Source organism: Adelges cooleyi, unplaced genomic scaffold, assembly GCF_023614345.1.
Source record: "Adelges cooleyi isolate 19-005CV unplaced genomic scaffold, UGA_ACOO_1.1 ACOO_flye_CR_arks_rails_tigmint_CR_PRNA_140, whole genome shotgun sequence".
In the NCBI taxonomy this organism is placed as follows: Eukaryota; Metazoa; Arthropoda; class Insecta; order Hemiptera; family Adelgidae; genus Adelges; species Adelges cooleyi.
The window spans coordinates 1-16604 of record NW_026095796.1 but is presented as its reverse complement, the minus strand read 5'-3'; the positions used below and the strand labels follow the sequence as shown (position 1 = coordinate 16604).

The 16604-nt window shown below is 32.3% G+C and overlaps 1 protein-coding gene across 1 annotated transcript; it reads right to left on the bottom strand.

The window, feature by feature from the left end:
- Positions 1-3769: 3769 nt before the first annotated feature.
- LOC126848009 (uncharacterized) lies at positions 3770-6575 on the bottom strand (the record flags this gene model as incomplete). Its single annotated transcript, XM_050588511.1, has 8 exons — positions 3770-3802; positions 4023-4088; positions 4333-4383; positions 4759-4869; positions 5349-5444; positions 5665-5760; positions 5982-6089; positions 6468-6575. Coding segments are annotated over 8 exons (669 nt in total), but the record flags the coding sequence as incomplete, so codon positions are not given.
- Positions 6576-16604: the final 10029 nt, after the last annotated feature.

Sequence of the window (16604 nt, the reverse complement as noted above, 5' to 3'; positions counted from 1 at the left end):
TGTTCAAAATCCGATGCAAAAAAAATTATTATTTAAGGACATATTAGGATATTTAGAATAGCCTCGTGACGTCATTGGGGCGAGCTCGCCATAATTGCCTATCTTACACGTGTAAAGTAGCTCGCTTTACACAATGATTCGCTAACCTATACATTTTATTATTGATATTTCATTTACACATAGAGCTCATACTGATTATTGCTCATTATTTTCATATTGAGCTCGGCCCAATGACGCCACGCGAATTAAACGTTCTTTTAAATTTGAAAAACTTATTTTTTGTATTTTGTGTTTTATTTGATTTGCAATATTTTCTATTTTTTTATGGATGGAACTAAATTAGACACTTATTAATATTGACTTATTTTTTTTTAATATGGTGTGATTTTAGACATTGGGCATTATTAAAACATAAAAAATAAAATATTATTATTATTATTAAAATATTATCATTTTTATTGATACTAATTTTGCATTTAATAAATTATTAATATTATAATATCTGAAGCACTGAATATAAATAGCAAAAATAAGAATAATACATTTTTAAATTTATACTGAAATTCAACATCAAAATTTAATTTATTATTTTATTATTTATAGAAGTATAATATAAGTATTCGCTCCACCCTAAAAAAGTTAAAACTCTATAGTTTTGCTATATTTTTTAAAATTAATACTACATGATGAATAATAAAATTATTTTAAAATTTTTAATTATGATCATTTAGTAGGATGAACTGTTGGTTAGCCATCTAAAAAAATATCAATTTATGGATTTAAATATATGGATCAAAAAAATATGAATATATTATTAATTTATCTATTAAATATAAAATATGTCACTACACCATGGCCGGCGTAGCCGGGCACCCCCCTCAGAACCGCCGTGTACTGACATATAACATACTACGAACAAATTTTGTTTCACAAAGGTAAACCATAACAGACATTTAGCCGACTGACCTCTAGACATTCTTGTTACGCTGTTGTCTGATGAGAGATAAGGAATAAGAGATAAAGGACAAGTATTATTACGTCAGACAATAAATACTTAATAAAAAAATGATCGGTAATTGCAACTGACACATGGGTGACACAACATTGGATATTTAAACATTGTTTTACACAATCTTTAAACATTAAAACACAAAATGTTAACAAATGGCTAACGAAACACCTTCACTCAATGGCACCTCATTATGAAGCGGAAGAACTATCAATAATTTTAAATGCTTTAACATTTACAACCATATATGGACTACAGAAAAAAGATATTTTACATGAGTTTATCACATATTAACATAATTAACCTTGAAGATATTGTCTGTCCTCGCATAGATCAATTACACTCTGATGATGAATACCCAACGTGTTTATTTCACATAAATTTAAGCCCTAAACAACACTGTACTTTTTATAAAATGTTTACATTACGCAATTGGTTTTAAACAATGCATTACCTTGTATATTATTATCAATGTATTTTAGTTAAATAAAAAACATTTTTTTTTGTTTAGCAATTAGTACTGTATTTATTAACATTACGGTTATTGTATCTTATTATACACACATATTATCAAGAATAATATGATTTTAACCAGATGGTTTTACATAATATTTTTTTTTACATTAGATATTATAACAATTTTTATAAAAAAAAAATGTATAATGTTAACTTTGAAGTTATTACAATGCAATGGGGTGGAGTTTGTATTTAAATGGCTTTTATTCATCTATTTACACCACATCACATCAGAAGTGGGAGGGTTCGCCTGCGCAAAACTGAAGGTGTGGTGCAATAGGTACGACAATACAAAAATGCTTAAAAGGACAAAAAAAAAAGAATACATGTATATTGTAGTATTGTTTGAAGGGCATTCCCTTCAAACGGCAGTGTTGGGCGTAACCGATTAATTTATTATTGAATTACGTAATCGATTACAACATTGTAATCATGATTAAATTAATCATTAATCATTTTATCATTTTGTAAAAGTAATCAGTAATCATGATTATATTTTTAATTGTAATCATGAAAACATTACAAAAAAAATTGTTTAACCGCCCCAGGCTTATTACAAAATAATAATAATTGTCTAGATGATATTGCAAAGGTCAAATCGTCTTAGACATCCCATATATTTTTTTTTATATATGTATTATGTAATACATAAAACCTATGGCGGTTAAAAAAATATAATCATTAATCATTTCATGATCACATTTGAAAGATTAATGTAATCATGATTACATTTATATGATTGTATTAATCTAACACGGTGATTACTGATTACTATTATTAATCGTAATAATTAAACAGATTACATTTGCCCAACACTGTCAAACGGTAGTCGGTAGCCGAAATGTCGCCGGCTCTTCCCACTGGCCTGGCCAGTGACATGCGAGTAAGGTTCATGAGCAACTTGTGGAATGGAGCGAGGTTGATAGGAGATCGCCACAAGAGTGTCTTCGCCACCTCTCAATGCGCCAACAAGAGGCGGCCGGAGGAGAGTGACGACGGATGAGCTAAAGGGTCAAGTACCCAGGACATAAGGAGTGGTGGTTGGACCGATACAACCGGAGAACTGGAGATTAAAAGCATTTGGCGGACTAGAGGTAGAGTGGTAGGAGGTATCGAAGTCGGAGAAGATGCGGCTAGAGTGGGAACCCCGGCGACCAAAATAAGGGCCTAGTCGGCTTTGATGTGCCGGTATCAAAGCCAGGCCAAAAAGTACATGCACCATTTTATACCCTGTTCGCTAAGAGAGCATGCTGGGTTGGCACGTGTAGACTGAAGACTAAGCCTGGCAGACAGGGCGGACTTCGGGGGAAACGTTAGTCACACTTGGTGCCACGGGGGGGGGGGGGGTGTGCAGAACGGCCAATTTTCGTTGGGTTGCGGCATGTGACTAACGTTCCCCCGTAAGTCCGCTCTGTCTGCCTGCCTTAGTCTTGCTACTTAGTCTTCAGTCTACACGCGCAAACCCGGCATCAGTGTTGGGCGTAATCGTAATCACACCTTAAAATTTTCATGATTATAAACGTAATGGTAATTATGATTACGATTTTGCCCAACACTGCCCGGCATGCTCTCTTAGCGAACAGGGTATAGAACGGTGCATGTACTGAGATCACTAGAGTGATCTCTAACGCCTACGGCGCCCCCTGGTTCTTCTTGCATAATGTTCGGGACTTTCTTTGGACTCCACCCAGGGCAGATGGCACTGGTGCCCGAGGTGCCCGAACTCCTTGCACCTCATACAAGCATGCATCCTTCTCTGAAAATTATCAAAAAATTGTTTTATTAACAACTTTCCAGGGTGTAATCAACTCTTAAAACTCAGGTTCCATGTATAAATATTTGATAAACTTTTTAAATAAGCGATAACTTGATTAAAAATTTTTGAAATAACAATAAATATTTAATAAATATGGAGAGGGGAAGGAGAATTTTACAATTTTACCGCACTTAACTAATTAAAAGAGCCAATAAAATATACATAGATGTTACCATTTAAGTTTAAAAAGTTGATAGAGCTCTGAGAGAAAATCAGAAAGATACATATTTGAATACGACCTCATATTGTAAAATAACATAAACAAAAGTTTTCAATTGAAAAACTACAAAATTCGAAATAGTTTAATAGAAATTGATTGTCTTATCCATAATGAATCTTCCAGTATAGTCGATTAAATGTCCATGCATTCTAGGGTCGTATTCCCATAGTATCTCATTAAACGACAAATTTTTATTTTTGGTACTTACCTCTTCTCTAACCAACCTTTCCATATAACGTCGCTGAAAAAACAAAATAAAGAAAAAATTGATATAATTGTATATTTTAAATTTACCTGTGGTCTAATTTTCAGATTTTTTAAACCCCAAAAACTTCAATTAAAAAACAAAATAAAGAAAAATTATCCAACCCTTTTAAGGAAATTAGTTAATAAGCATTTATGGATTGTAAAAAGAGGGGAAAAAAATTGGCCATAGTAAACTTCTAGTATATTAGACTTACCAAATCCGGCCTTGGTCCTTGTGGGACCTCTTCGTCCTCTATGTCAACTCTTCTCTGTTCTTCTCCCTAAACGCAAACAAAGCTATAATTAATACATTATTTAAATATATGCAAAAAAAACACAAGGTAATAATATTTCTCTACTCCAGTTTTGGCATATTTATTTTTATATTACAACTGTAATACAGTACCCAGCTGTGAGTACCACAGCTTATAAGGCGAACAGTCGCCAAAAGTTTATATTCCACGTAGGGATGCAATCGATAAGGCTTTAAGTTCATACAATATATTTCTAGTATTTCAGACTTACTGTAATAGGTTTTGGTTCATTTGGGTGCGGTTCCAAATTATGTTCCTCTCCCTAAACGCAAACAAAACTAATTAATACAATATTTAATTAAATGAAAAAAAAAACCCAAGGTGTTAATATTCCACTACTCCAGTTTTGGCATATTTAGTTATTTTTTATCACCACTGTAATAGACTACCACAGCTTATGGGGCGTACAATCGTAAAACATTTTATTTCACGTAGGGAAGCGATTAATAAAGCTACTAGACTGTAACCTGTAGATTTAGGATATTTTTAGTTCAATGGAACGAAGTGTGGTAACAGAAAAGCAAGTGGCAAAAAAAAGTATCCAGACCTTTTAAGGAAATTAGTTTAAAAGCATTTATGGATTGTAAAAAAAGTGGGAAAATTTAGCCATAGTCAATTTCTAGTATTTTAGACTTACCAAATCCGGCGTTGGTCCACGTGGGACCTCTTCGACTTCCTCTTCGTCTACTCTGTGTTCTGTTGTTAATATAGGTTCATTTGGGTGCGGTTCTACATTATGTTCCTCTCCCTAAACGCAAACAAAACTAATTAATACAACATTTAAATATATGTAAAAAAACCACAAGGTATTAATATTTCTCTACTCCAGTTTTGGCATATTTAGTTATTTTTTATCACAACTGTAATAGACTACCACAGCTTATAGGGTGCACAATCGTAAAAAATTGTATTTCACGTAGGGAAGTGATTGATAAGGCTACTAGACTGTAACCTGTAAATTTAGGATATTGTTAGTTCAATGGAACGAAGTGTGGTAACAGGAAAGCAAGTGCAAGAAAAAGTATCCGACCCTTTTAAGGAAATTAGTTTATAAGTGTATGGGCTGGGCGTACCTTGGCTTTTGTGGTTCTCCCCAAAGGTGGTCCCTTACGACCACGGACCGACTAGTATCACTGAGCGCTAATTGCGTAATAAGCATATATGGATTGTAAAAAAAGGCAAAAAAAAAAATTTGGCCATAGTCAATTTCTAGTATTTTAAACTTACCAAATCCGGCCTTGGTCCACGTGCGACCTCTTCGACCTCCTCGTCTACTCTGTGTTCTGTTATTGATATCGTTACTCTGTTATTCATATAACGTGGCTGAAAAAACAAAGTAAAGAAAAAGTTGATATAATTGTATATTTTAAATTTACCTATGGTCTAATTTTCAGACTTTTTAAACCCCAAAAACTTCAATTAAAAAACAAAATAAAGAAAAAGTATCCAACCCTTTTAAGGAAACTAGTTAATAAGCATTTATGGATTGTAAAAAGAGGGGGGAAAATTTGGCCATAGTCAATTTCTAGTATTTTAGACTTACCAAATCCGGCCTTGGCCCACGTGCGACCTCTTCGACCTCCTCGTCTACTCTGTGTTCTGTTATTAATATCGTTACTCTGTTATTCATATAACGTTGCTGAAAAACAAAATAAAGAAAAAGTTTATATAATTGTATATTTTAAATTTACCTATGGTCTAATTTTCAGATTTTTTAAACCCCAAAAACTTCAATTAAAAAACAAAATAAAAAAAAATTATCCAACCCTTTTAAGGAAATTAGTCTATAAGCATTTATGGATTGTAAAAAAAGGGGGAATAAAATTTGGCCATAGTCAATTTCTAGTATTTTAGACTTACTAAAGCCGGCCTTGGTCCTTGTGGGACCTCTTCGACCTCCTCGTCTACTCTGTGTTCTCTTATGAATATCGGTTCATTTGGGCGCGGTTCCACATTATGTTCCTCTCCCTAAACGCAAACAAAGCTAATTAATACAATATTTAAATATATGTAAAAAAAAAACCCAATGTATTTATAATTTTCTTCTCCAGTTTGGGCATTTTTAGTTATTTTTTATCACAACTGTAATAGGCTACCACAGCTCATGGGGAGTACAATCGTAAAAAATTGTATTTCACGTAGGGAAGCGATTGATAAGGCTACTAGTCTGTAACCTGTAAATTTAGGATATTTTTAGTTCAATGGAACGAAGTGTGGTACCAGGAAAGCCAGTGGGAAGAAAAATGAACCAACCCTTTTAAGGAAATTAGTCTATAAGCATTGATGAATTGTAAAAAAGGGGGAATAAAATTTGGCCATAGTCAATTTCTAGTATTTTAGACTTACCAAATCTGGCTTTGGTCCACGTGGGACCTCCTCGACTTCCTCGTCTACTCTGTGTTCTGTTGTTAATATAGGTTCATTTGGGTGCGGTTCTACATTATGTTCCTCTCCCTAAACGCAAACAAAACTAATTAATACAATATTTAAATATATGTAAAAAAAAAACCCAATGTATTCATATTTCTCTACTCTAGATTTGGCATACTAAGTTATTTTGTATCACAACTGTAATAGACTACCACAGCTTATGGGGCGTACAATTGTCAACAAATTTTATTTCACGTAGGGAAGTGATAGATAAAGGTACTAGACTGTAACCTGTAAATTTAGGATATTGTTAGTTCAATGTAACGCCAGCACTGTGCTATTACTGCCCTCATTATTTTTATAATGTATGACTGATTTCTGTACACAGCTAATTTTTATGTCGACTAATAATAATACTAAGGACGAAAAAGGGTGATAGTTTTCTGTTGAGTCTTTAACTAGGGATTGTGTTGGTTTCTCTTTAGGTTGAACATTTGATGTTCGCTTAATTGCATCATAATGCAGCAAAGTATGATGGCGAGCTGAACAAGTGCGACAGTTGCTTGACGAACAACCCTTTGTATTGTGGTTAGGTGACAAACAATTAAAACAGATGCGCGATCCCTTTGCTACTTCATATTATTCAGAAACCTTTATACTCCGGAACTTGTAACATCGATGAAACAAGTGATCACCGCGACATAATGGACATTGTGAGGGAGAACTTTGAGTAATAAACACAATTTATTCTTTAAGCCGGTAGATTTGTGCTCGTCGGATTTAAACACAACAAGTCCTCGCTGACCACTTTCAAACGCGTCAAGTAATCTAATACGAGAGTTGAGAAAAATTTCAAACTGGAAAAATGGAACTACATCAGTTGTGCCCAACGACAGTTCCCATTGTTGTAGAGTCAACCTATCCAATTTGCTTACCGCTATCTCAATCAATATTGCATCCCATTTATCTACTGCCTACCAAGGTTGCTTAATGCTTGTCGATGCTTAATAGAGATGTTACAAAACAGTTTAGCGACACAGAACAGGAAGTATTGAATACAGGTGCCTTAACGGCTGTAAAATAGGCAATTTTATGTGCTCCATGTAGCCTATTTTAAACGCCTTGAATAAACAAAAAAGAACCGAAGAATGTAATTTTTGTTAGGTTGAAGTAAAAAAAAAAGCAGAAGTACAATTAATAATTTGTATTGTTTACCAGTGCCGAAACTACCGGGGGGCGGGCAGGGCGACGCCCTGCTAAAAGGGCACTATAAGATGAATTTTGGGGCACAATTTCTAACTTAGATACCTTCAGTCTAGGTCCTGATTAAAGAACAAAAGCAGTTATAAAAATAAATTTTTTTAAATATTTATCTATTTGTCAAACAGTTCTTATCGATTTTAAAATAGTAGATATTTATAGTAGTTCTCTGAAAATCGATATGCAGCCTAATAACACTGATATTAGTGATTGCTCTGTAGTTAAACCATGGTTACAGTATTTAAAACTGTTAAGACTAACTGAGAAAGTGATAGTAAATTACTAGCAGATTTTGATCCAGATCTACACCAGTTGTTAAATGAAGACAGGTATAAAATAAATAATAATATATACCTTTCAGGATACGCACAGTATTAGCTTAGTTCTACCCACGCGACCACTCTGAGGCCTGTAAGTTATAGGGACTACAATTTTTGGGGTGAACAGCAGTGTAGCGACTCAATACTGTGCATACCTGTTTTTCTCCGCAAGGAACAATTATTACAAACGCTAATGGCCGGCACGACAATCCTCAAACAATGAATCAACAACATTTGAAACCGACACGAATCTAACGACTAACCTAAAAATCAACAAACCAATTTAATATAATTTTACTGTACCCTGCTAGAACGACACCAACTTAACGTTCCCCGGACTCACTAACGCGTTGTTAGAGTTCAGCGTCTGATGATGAAAATGTATTTTAAACGTATTGGCGCGAGGGTAACTTTTAAGGGTAAAAATGTACTCTGTAGTAGTAAAATATAATTATTTTATAAGTGCTTAGACTTCTTGCAATATAAATTACCATAAGAGTTGAAAAAAAGTTGTAAAAAAATGCAGAAAGTCATGGGAAGTGGAACCGGATTTGAACCCAGTACCCCTCAGTCCCGGGACCGATTACGCCCAATCGCACCACATATAGATTTTGCTGGAGGCTAGAAAATAGGTTGATTTAAGATATATGAAAAAATGTGTACATTTCAAAGTAATTCTCCTTGTTAGAAAATGGCTGCTGTTTTTCGTTTACACAATCAGCCAATCAGAAGGTGCCATTTGAGCGCACGCACGTGATAGACGGGCGTGCGCCATTTTGTACGACAACATCAATTAATGTTAGGTATAATAAAATACGTTTAGATTTTTTTATTATTTCTGCACGGCATTTCTGCTAATAAAATAAAATTTAATAAACTCTAAATGTTAAACTTAATATTTGTACTACCTATTATTTTATTATACCAAATAGTGGATACATTTTTTGTAATTAGATCCGAAAAATAAATCTATAATAATATGTTCTTATGTATAATTATCTCTCTTATCTCTTGCAGATTAAAAGTTCTCAACCCGACCTAAAACGCTCGTAAATATATGAATATATATATATATATATATATATATTCGTACATTCGTACCTAAATACAGGGGCGAAGGTGGTTCAGTAATATTTCCACTTAAGCATTGAACTAATCCCCCCTCCCTTTTTAATATCACTGTTTATAAGTTATAGTCAATACTCGAGCCATTTTGTTGGATATGTCTAAACCACGATTGCGTTAAATGAAAGCGACGTCCGTTTATCTTCATCCGAGGCCAAATATTAATATTTCTGCGATTGTATTGATTCGGGCGCTGTTTGCATTTCATACCGACGATAAGAAGCTGGGCGCAGCTTGTAACATGTAACCTTTTTTAAACCAAATTATAAACGGGGCGCAGTTTACCTAAAGCAAGGTAATTTGGGCGCAGTGGCGCAAAAACTCAATGGATAATCGTTTTCTTGCACCCGGACAGATCCCGGCTCGGACCCGACCTTAACACGTAAAGATTGTCAAGCGGAGTTGTGTGTGCGACCGTTTCCTTAAGTATGACAGTGAAATATTTTTTTAATTCATACGTACCGTCAATCGTGAGCTGCGCCACCAACCCACCGCATATTGCACCAGGCCGTAAGTTCCAGCTCCTGCCACGAACCCTCCGGCCACTAGCGCTGAATTTAACACCATCTTATCCATATTTTCGCAAAATCAGTTGGATTCTTCAAGTCGATCAAACGGATAAGTTCTTGACACTTGCTGACAAAAAATAACTGAATACTGTTATAAATAATAGATAACAACAATACCTAATAATAAACAATGATTTCTAAAAGCCAATTTAATTATTTATTCTATTCGGATAGCTTATAAATCATCTGGTAAAATTCCGAGCTTTTTAAATATCCAAAAATGTTTTTTTTTTTAATAGATTTCGTCTATTAACGAGAGTAATTGAGTCAATGAGTCGCAATAGAAGATGCCATGTTAGACTACAAGACCGAAAAAGGCCGATGGAGAAATTTAAAAAATGGCCTCCTGCGAGATAGTGTCGTCGAACCAATACTCTTTAATGTGTCTTTACAAATAACCAGCCCATTATGGAAACTACTCGCCGTTTCCTGTATGCCGACGATTTAGCGATAACTGCGCAGGGCAAAACTTTCAGTGAAGTGGAACAGACACTCACACATGCGCTGGAGAACTTGGACAGATTCTATACACAGAACTCACTAAAACCCAACCCAGCAAAAACGGAAGTAAGTGTATTCCACCACAACCAAAACAGGCAAAACAAAATTTTATTTTACTCGTTTATTTTTGTATCAAAATTTCTGCAAAAATTCAAATTATTCCATGGTACTATTTAACGTCAAAAAAAAACATTGGTTTAAATCATACGACATTGAAAAAGAAAGTAAAATCAATGTTTTTGAAAAATTAAATGTTCAATTGTTTTAATAATATTAAAACTTAATATTCCTTACACGAACAAAATAAAAAACAAAAAATTGTTTCCTACATAACCTAGTTAAGTTACCAAAGAACTCGTATATCTTTACAAAATTGATACTGGCGGCCAATATCAATTTTTCAAACAATTGGCTATTCTAAGTAGTCAATAGGCAATACAAAATGCACACACCCACGTGTGGTTCGAGAACATTTCACTAAACATAATAATAGGGACATTATCTAGATAATTCTAGATACACCGGCGCAGTTTAAAAGCCGTCGGTACCGGCGCGTTTATCAATTCATTTTTTCAATAGTGAATTAAGTTAAGTACATTTTGTAGATACAAAATAAAAGTTAACTTAAATTTATATTTTAAGTTAATAAATCGTATTGACTTCCAGAGAAGGATAAGTTAAGCAGAAAAGCTAGTTCTGACAACATGTTCCAGTGTATTTTAACGCCATTTTTGACAAGTTGTTCAGAAAGATATCCTACTAACAATGAATAACATTTTACTCCGACATTTTTTGCTGCCGAGAAAAATGTATCATAATCAAAGAATATTTTTCGTTTACCAAGGAAACCTACACTGATTACCAATTATAAAATAAAAAGTAGAGCCAATTTTTCAGAAAATATACATTTTTTTTTGTGCGAGTAGGCGTATGTTATATGACTAATCCGTAATACAATTTTGTGTAAAATTGTTGTTAAAAACACTTAAGCAGTTATTAAAAAATTGGATCTGAAGTTAACACAACACATGTATTCGGTGTAAATAATAGTAAAAAATTGGTTGCACAACGAATTTTTACCAGATTTTTATTTATGCATAATGGCAAAATCATACAAATATTTTATTGAAATATTATTTTACGACTACTACTAATACAAAACTTACATTCAACCTAATTTAATTTACTTCAATTGAACTGAATACGAACACCAATTAAACCGATTCTATATTTACTCTTTGTTTCAATAGGAAACTAAGTATTGGGTTTATCCTATGAATCGACATGAGGGGAAAAAAATCATTTTTACAATATTATTAAGAACTGAAAGAAACATGTTAAACCTATTTAAAAGTCTATTGATGTAAGTACAAAATATAAAATTAACAATAATCATTTATATGGCTTTCATTGTTCTGTCAAAACAAGTCAGTTCATGCATACATTTTCTATTATCTTTTTATTTTTATTTCTACATTTTTATAACACTATTTTTTTCTTTTTTTTAACGAATTTAAAGAACTGATATTTTAAACATACAAAATGTGCAACATCTAAATACATACATTCCGCTAGTAACTCTGTATACTATGTATGGACCTTAAGTACGCGTGTTAAAATCTTTCTAGTTTAATCACCTTAAAATGTATACATAATTTACAATGGACCAAAACACCCTATATATTATGTTGGCCTGAAAATAAAATTGACATTGGAATGTGTCATTATTCAAAAAATTGTTGTGTAAAAACAGATTTATGAATAAATTAGGGTTTAAATCTATGTTTTAGATTGTTAGCCGTAAAATTATATTTCAACAAAATATTTGTATGGTGAATTTTCCATTATGCATAAGTAAAAATCTGGTCCATCCATTATGCATTTTCCATTTTTTAGTATTGATATTTACCGACAACGGGGTAAAAACACTTGCTGTTCTTACACCGAACACATGTGTTATGTCTACTGCAGACAACTAAATTTTTTTGCGTTTTCACAAAAACGTGTTTTTTTATTATTTTATCAATACACATACCCATTCCTACTTATTTGTACACATTTAAATATTAAAGAGGCCTCTATCATCAAGAGAATTGCACCATTTCTGACGAATAATCAATTAACTATATAAAATAATAATAACATCTTCAATTCTGATACCCCGTTACATATATTTAATATTTAAATTTAACACATAATTTGTAAAGTGTGAAATTACTGTGTGACTTTGGTTCTGTACTACGAATAGAAAATCGTAATAAAGAAAAAAAAAAGATCTCCTTCACACTTATAATATTTATAGAAACCAAAAAAAAAAACATTTGTTTGTTCACTGTTGTCTGTTTACCACATTTGGTAATATATTTGAACTTTTTGTGAAAGAATTTAAATTGGTTTAGCTGTGACTTTATAATCGATAATACGTTTCAGAATATAATGATGCCTCTGTTTTGGAAGTCAATTTATGATTATTATGGATGTCCTCAACATTTGTAAATAATGATAACAAATTCCTAAAAAAAAAAATCTGTCAATCTGAGTCACTGGGCTTCTATTATACCAATAGATTGTTAAATATCATCATTGACAATGTTGAAGTAATTTAGGACCTTTTTGTTGAAAATTTGTTTTAAGTTAGAACTCTTATGTATACATAACACATTAAACTAAAGAAATTTGGACTATAAGTACCAGTTTTAGTTTTTAGTTTAATTTTTTTTTTACTCAAGTTTTATAATATAATGTACACTATATAAAATAAATATATTTTTTATAATAAATTCATAATAAAACTGTGTTCTTTTTTCTGAATAAAGATTCTGATTAAACAGCATTTAATTGAATTTCTTCACATTAAGCTTACAGCTCAAACAAAAATATATAACATGCGATCTGACGAACTACGGAAAACACAGTTACACAATATAATATTGCACAACAATATGTTAATTATACATACTAAATAAATATATTTAAAATCGGTATGTAACATAGCTGTAATGATATGTGTTTTTTTTTAAATATGAAATCGCGAAAAAATGCATGAACGAAATAAAAAAAATTCTACGATTTCACTCTATTAGGAATCTTTTAGCTTCGATGCAAAGCGAGAAGGTATTGGTTTTACTCTGATGTGGGCTTTTTTTTTCGCTGTATACACTGTAACTTTTTTAATACTAGACCAATTCCTTCGAATAGCAACTCTATAAATCACAAATTTTGTCTAGTTTGTACTTTGGGGGGGTAAAAGTTGAAAAAGTTTAAGTCTTCACAAACGAAAGTTGAAAAAACAAAAAAAAAACCGTACGAGTTTTTAAGTTAGAACTTTTACTGGCTATAATTTCGAGAAAAAGAGTCGGATCGAGTTGAAATGTATAAGAAATATTTAGTTGGTATGCCCGCGCACGTCAGTTTTGTCAAATTCAAAATATACCCATTTCCCGCCCCCCTAAGGGGGGTACAAGTTTTTTTGTTTTTCGAGGTTTTTAGGCGTAATTTTAAAACTTTTTGGTTGAAAATTTGCCAGTAGTTGGAACTCATATGTATCCATAACATATTAAGCGGGTGAAAAATTCGGCACTACAGTTTTTTTTTAATTGCCGGAAAACCGTGTTTTCGCACATTGCGTGTATTTTAACAAAAACGCCTAAAATCATTAAAAAAAATTGATCAAATCATCAAAACAATTTTATTTATATCTATGCAGAATGATACTATTAGGTTTTGTGCTCAAGTACCACTTTTGACTTAAAGTTTACACAAATTCAACTTTTTTTTTTTTTTTTTACTTAAGTTCTTTCCGCATGATTAAAATTGAGAACTGATATTAAATTCGTAATCACCGACCCAAAAAACATATAATTTGACCACTTTTGATGTCTTTTACACAAAAAACCAGAAAAATGTTTTAGCTTCGATGCAAAGCGAGAAGGTATTGGTTTTACTCTGATGTGGGCTTTTTTTTTCGCTGTATACACTGTAACTTTTTTAATACTAGACCAATTCCTTCGAATAGCAACTCTATAAATCACAAATTTTGTCATGTTTGTACTTTGGGGGGGTAAAAGTTGAAAAAGTTTAAGTCTTCACAGACGAAAGTTGAAAAAACAAAAAAAAAAACCGTACGAGTTTTTAAGTTAGAACTTTTACTGGCTATAATTTCGAGAAAAAGAGTCGGATCGAGTTGAAATGTATAAGAAATATTTAACAAAAACGCCTAAAATCTTTAAAAAAAATTGATCAAATCATCAAAACAATTTTATTTATATCTATGCAGAATGATACTATTAGGTTTTGTGCTCAAGTACCACTTTTGACTTAAAGTTTACACAAATTCAACTTTTTTTTGTTTTTAACTCATAACCCGGTGTACCAGATGTGAGAAACGAACAGTCACTAAAATTTATCAGTTGGTAACGTCTATCCGTGTTAGATTAGCTTAGGGCCCAATGATCGGTATCATAATATTGTGTTTATTACATGATATCACAGGCGACTAAATCGTGTAACTGATTATAGTAGAAACTCGATTTATTGGGAAAAAAACCTATCCGTGTACTTATTAAGACACTTAATGATTCTGATACGACAAAACCACTGTCGTTATCTCGTTATTTTATAGCCTGAGTTATATAACCTTTCCGAAGTGTAACTATGAGTATATAATGTCCAACTACCTGCAAATAATGAAGAGGACTGTTGTTTTTTGGATTCAGATTAAGTGTTGGTTTTTATGCAGTATACCGCCTCAAAATGTTTTTTTTATTACACAATTTTTTTAAAGGAAAACTAATGTTTTGCATATTGTTATACTGTTATTCATTTAAAGAGATTCACGCTTGATTGTTTAAATTGTCTAATATTAGATAATCTGCTTCGTGCTAATTTTAATTTTTTAGTTTATCAACTTGTAACTCTAATTTTGTATAAAATATTTCATTATTTTATTACTATGTACTATTACTATTAAGATAAATTTTAATAATAATTAAGTCATAAATGATAATACTTTATTTTATGACTAGATCAAATCTCGTGAACATTTAACATCATGATACTGCTCCTATGCTATTATTAAAAAAACACAATTTTTAAAATCTCCATAAAAGGTTATTGTTAAATAACAGGCAACAGCCGATTGCTAGTGGTTATACACGTTAGTAATATTTAACTAATAAGTAATATATGTAGGTAAATTTTGTTGTTTTCTCCATCACAGTACCAGTATACGATTTATTTTAATTTAAATGTAAGAAAATCGATTTTTCTTTAGAAAATAACAAGAAATTAATATACAGGATAAGGCAGTAAAACGGCGATTTTCTAATGTATTTAAATGGTAAAATCCGTTTCACTATCCCGCCATTTACATTTTAAGGATCTATGAAAAGGTTTTTTTAGTTGCATTTTATTTTGTACATTGTCAATCTAGTAAAATAGAAGTATAATATAGCTTTGAAATAATATAATCTGTGAAGTATAAATAGTTTGTGTGAGATTGCTTTAATGGAAGTATATAATACATAAATATTAATTTTATTGAGAATAAGCGATTATAATTTAAACTATGGAGTACAAACGATTGAAACATGAATCGTCGACCATTCCAACAAAATATAACAAGACATTGTATATGTGTTATTTGGTCCACTAAGTTTTTGAAAAAAAAAAAAAAACCAGTACAGTGGGGTCGGTGCATAGTGGGGACGGAGCATAGTTGGGTCGGGGCATAGTGGTGACGGGGAGGTCACAGGTTTACAGGAATTTTTAAATCTGAAAGTGATAAAATCACTTTCGAAAAAACGCTTCGATGCAAATCGGTAGTTAGTATTTTCAAGCCAGTACAGTCCAAACCAAGCACAGTATAAACCAGCAAAGTTAGGAAGTTTTAAATGAAGATTCTGTATTTACAAATGAGCATCAAAGCGTTTATTTGAAAGCGATTTTATTCAATTTTATCACTTTTATTTATAATAATTCTTGTAGACCTGTGACCTCTCCGTTTCCTCTTTGCTTTGATTACATTATGCCAATACTCTACTGTACTAGTCCTCTCGGATAAAATCACTTTAAAATAAACGCTTTGATGCTCATTTGTAAATACAGAATCTTCATTTAAAACTTTCTAACTTTGCTGGTTTATACTGTGCTTGGTTTGGACTGTACTGGCTTGAAAATACTAACTACCGATTTGCATCGAAGCGTTTTTTCGAAAGTGATTTTATCACTTTCAGATTTAAAAATTCCTGTAAACCTGTGACCTCCCCGTCACCACTATGCCCCGACCCAACTATGCTCCGTCCCCACTATGCACCGACCCCACTGTACTGGTTTTTTTT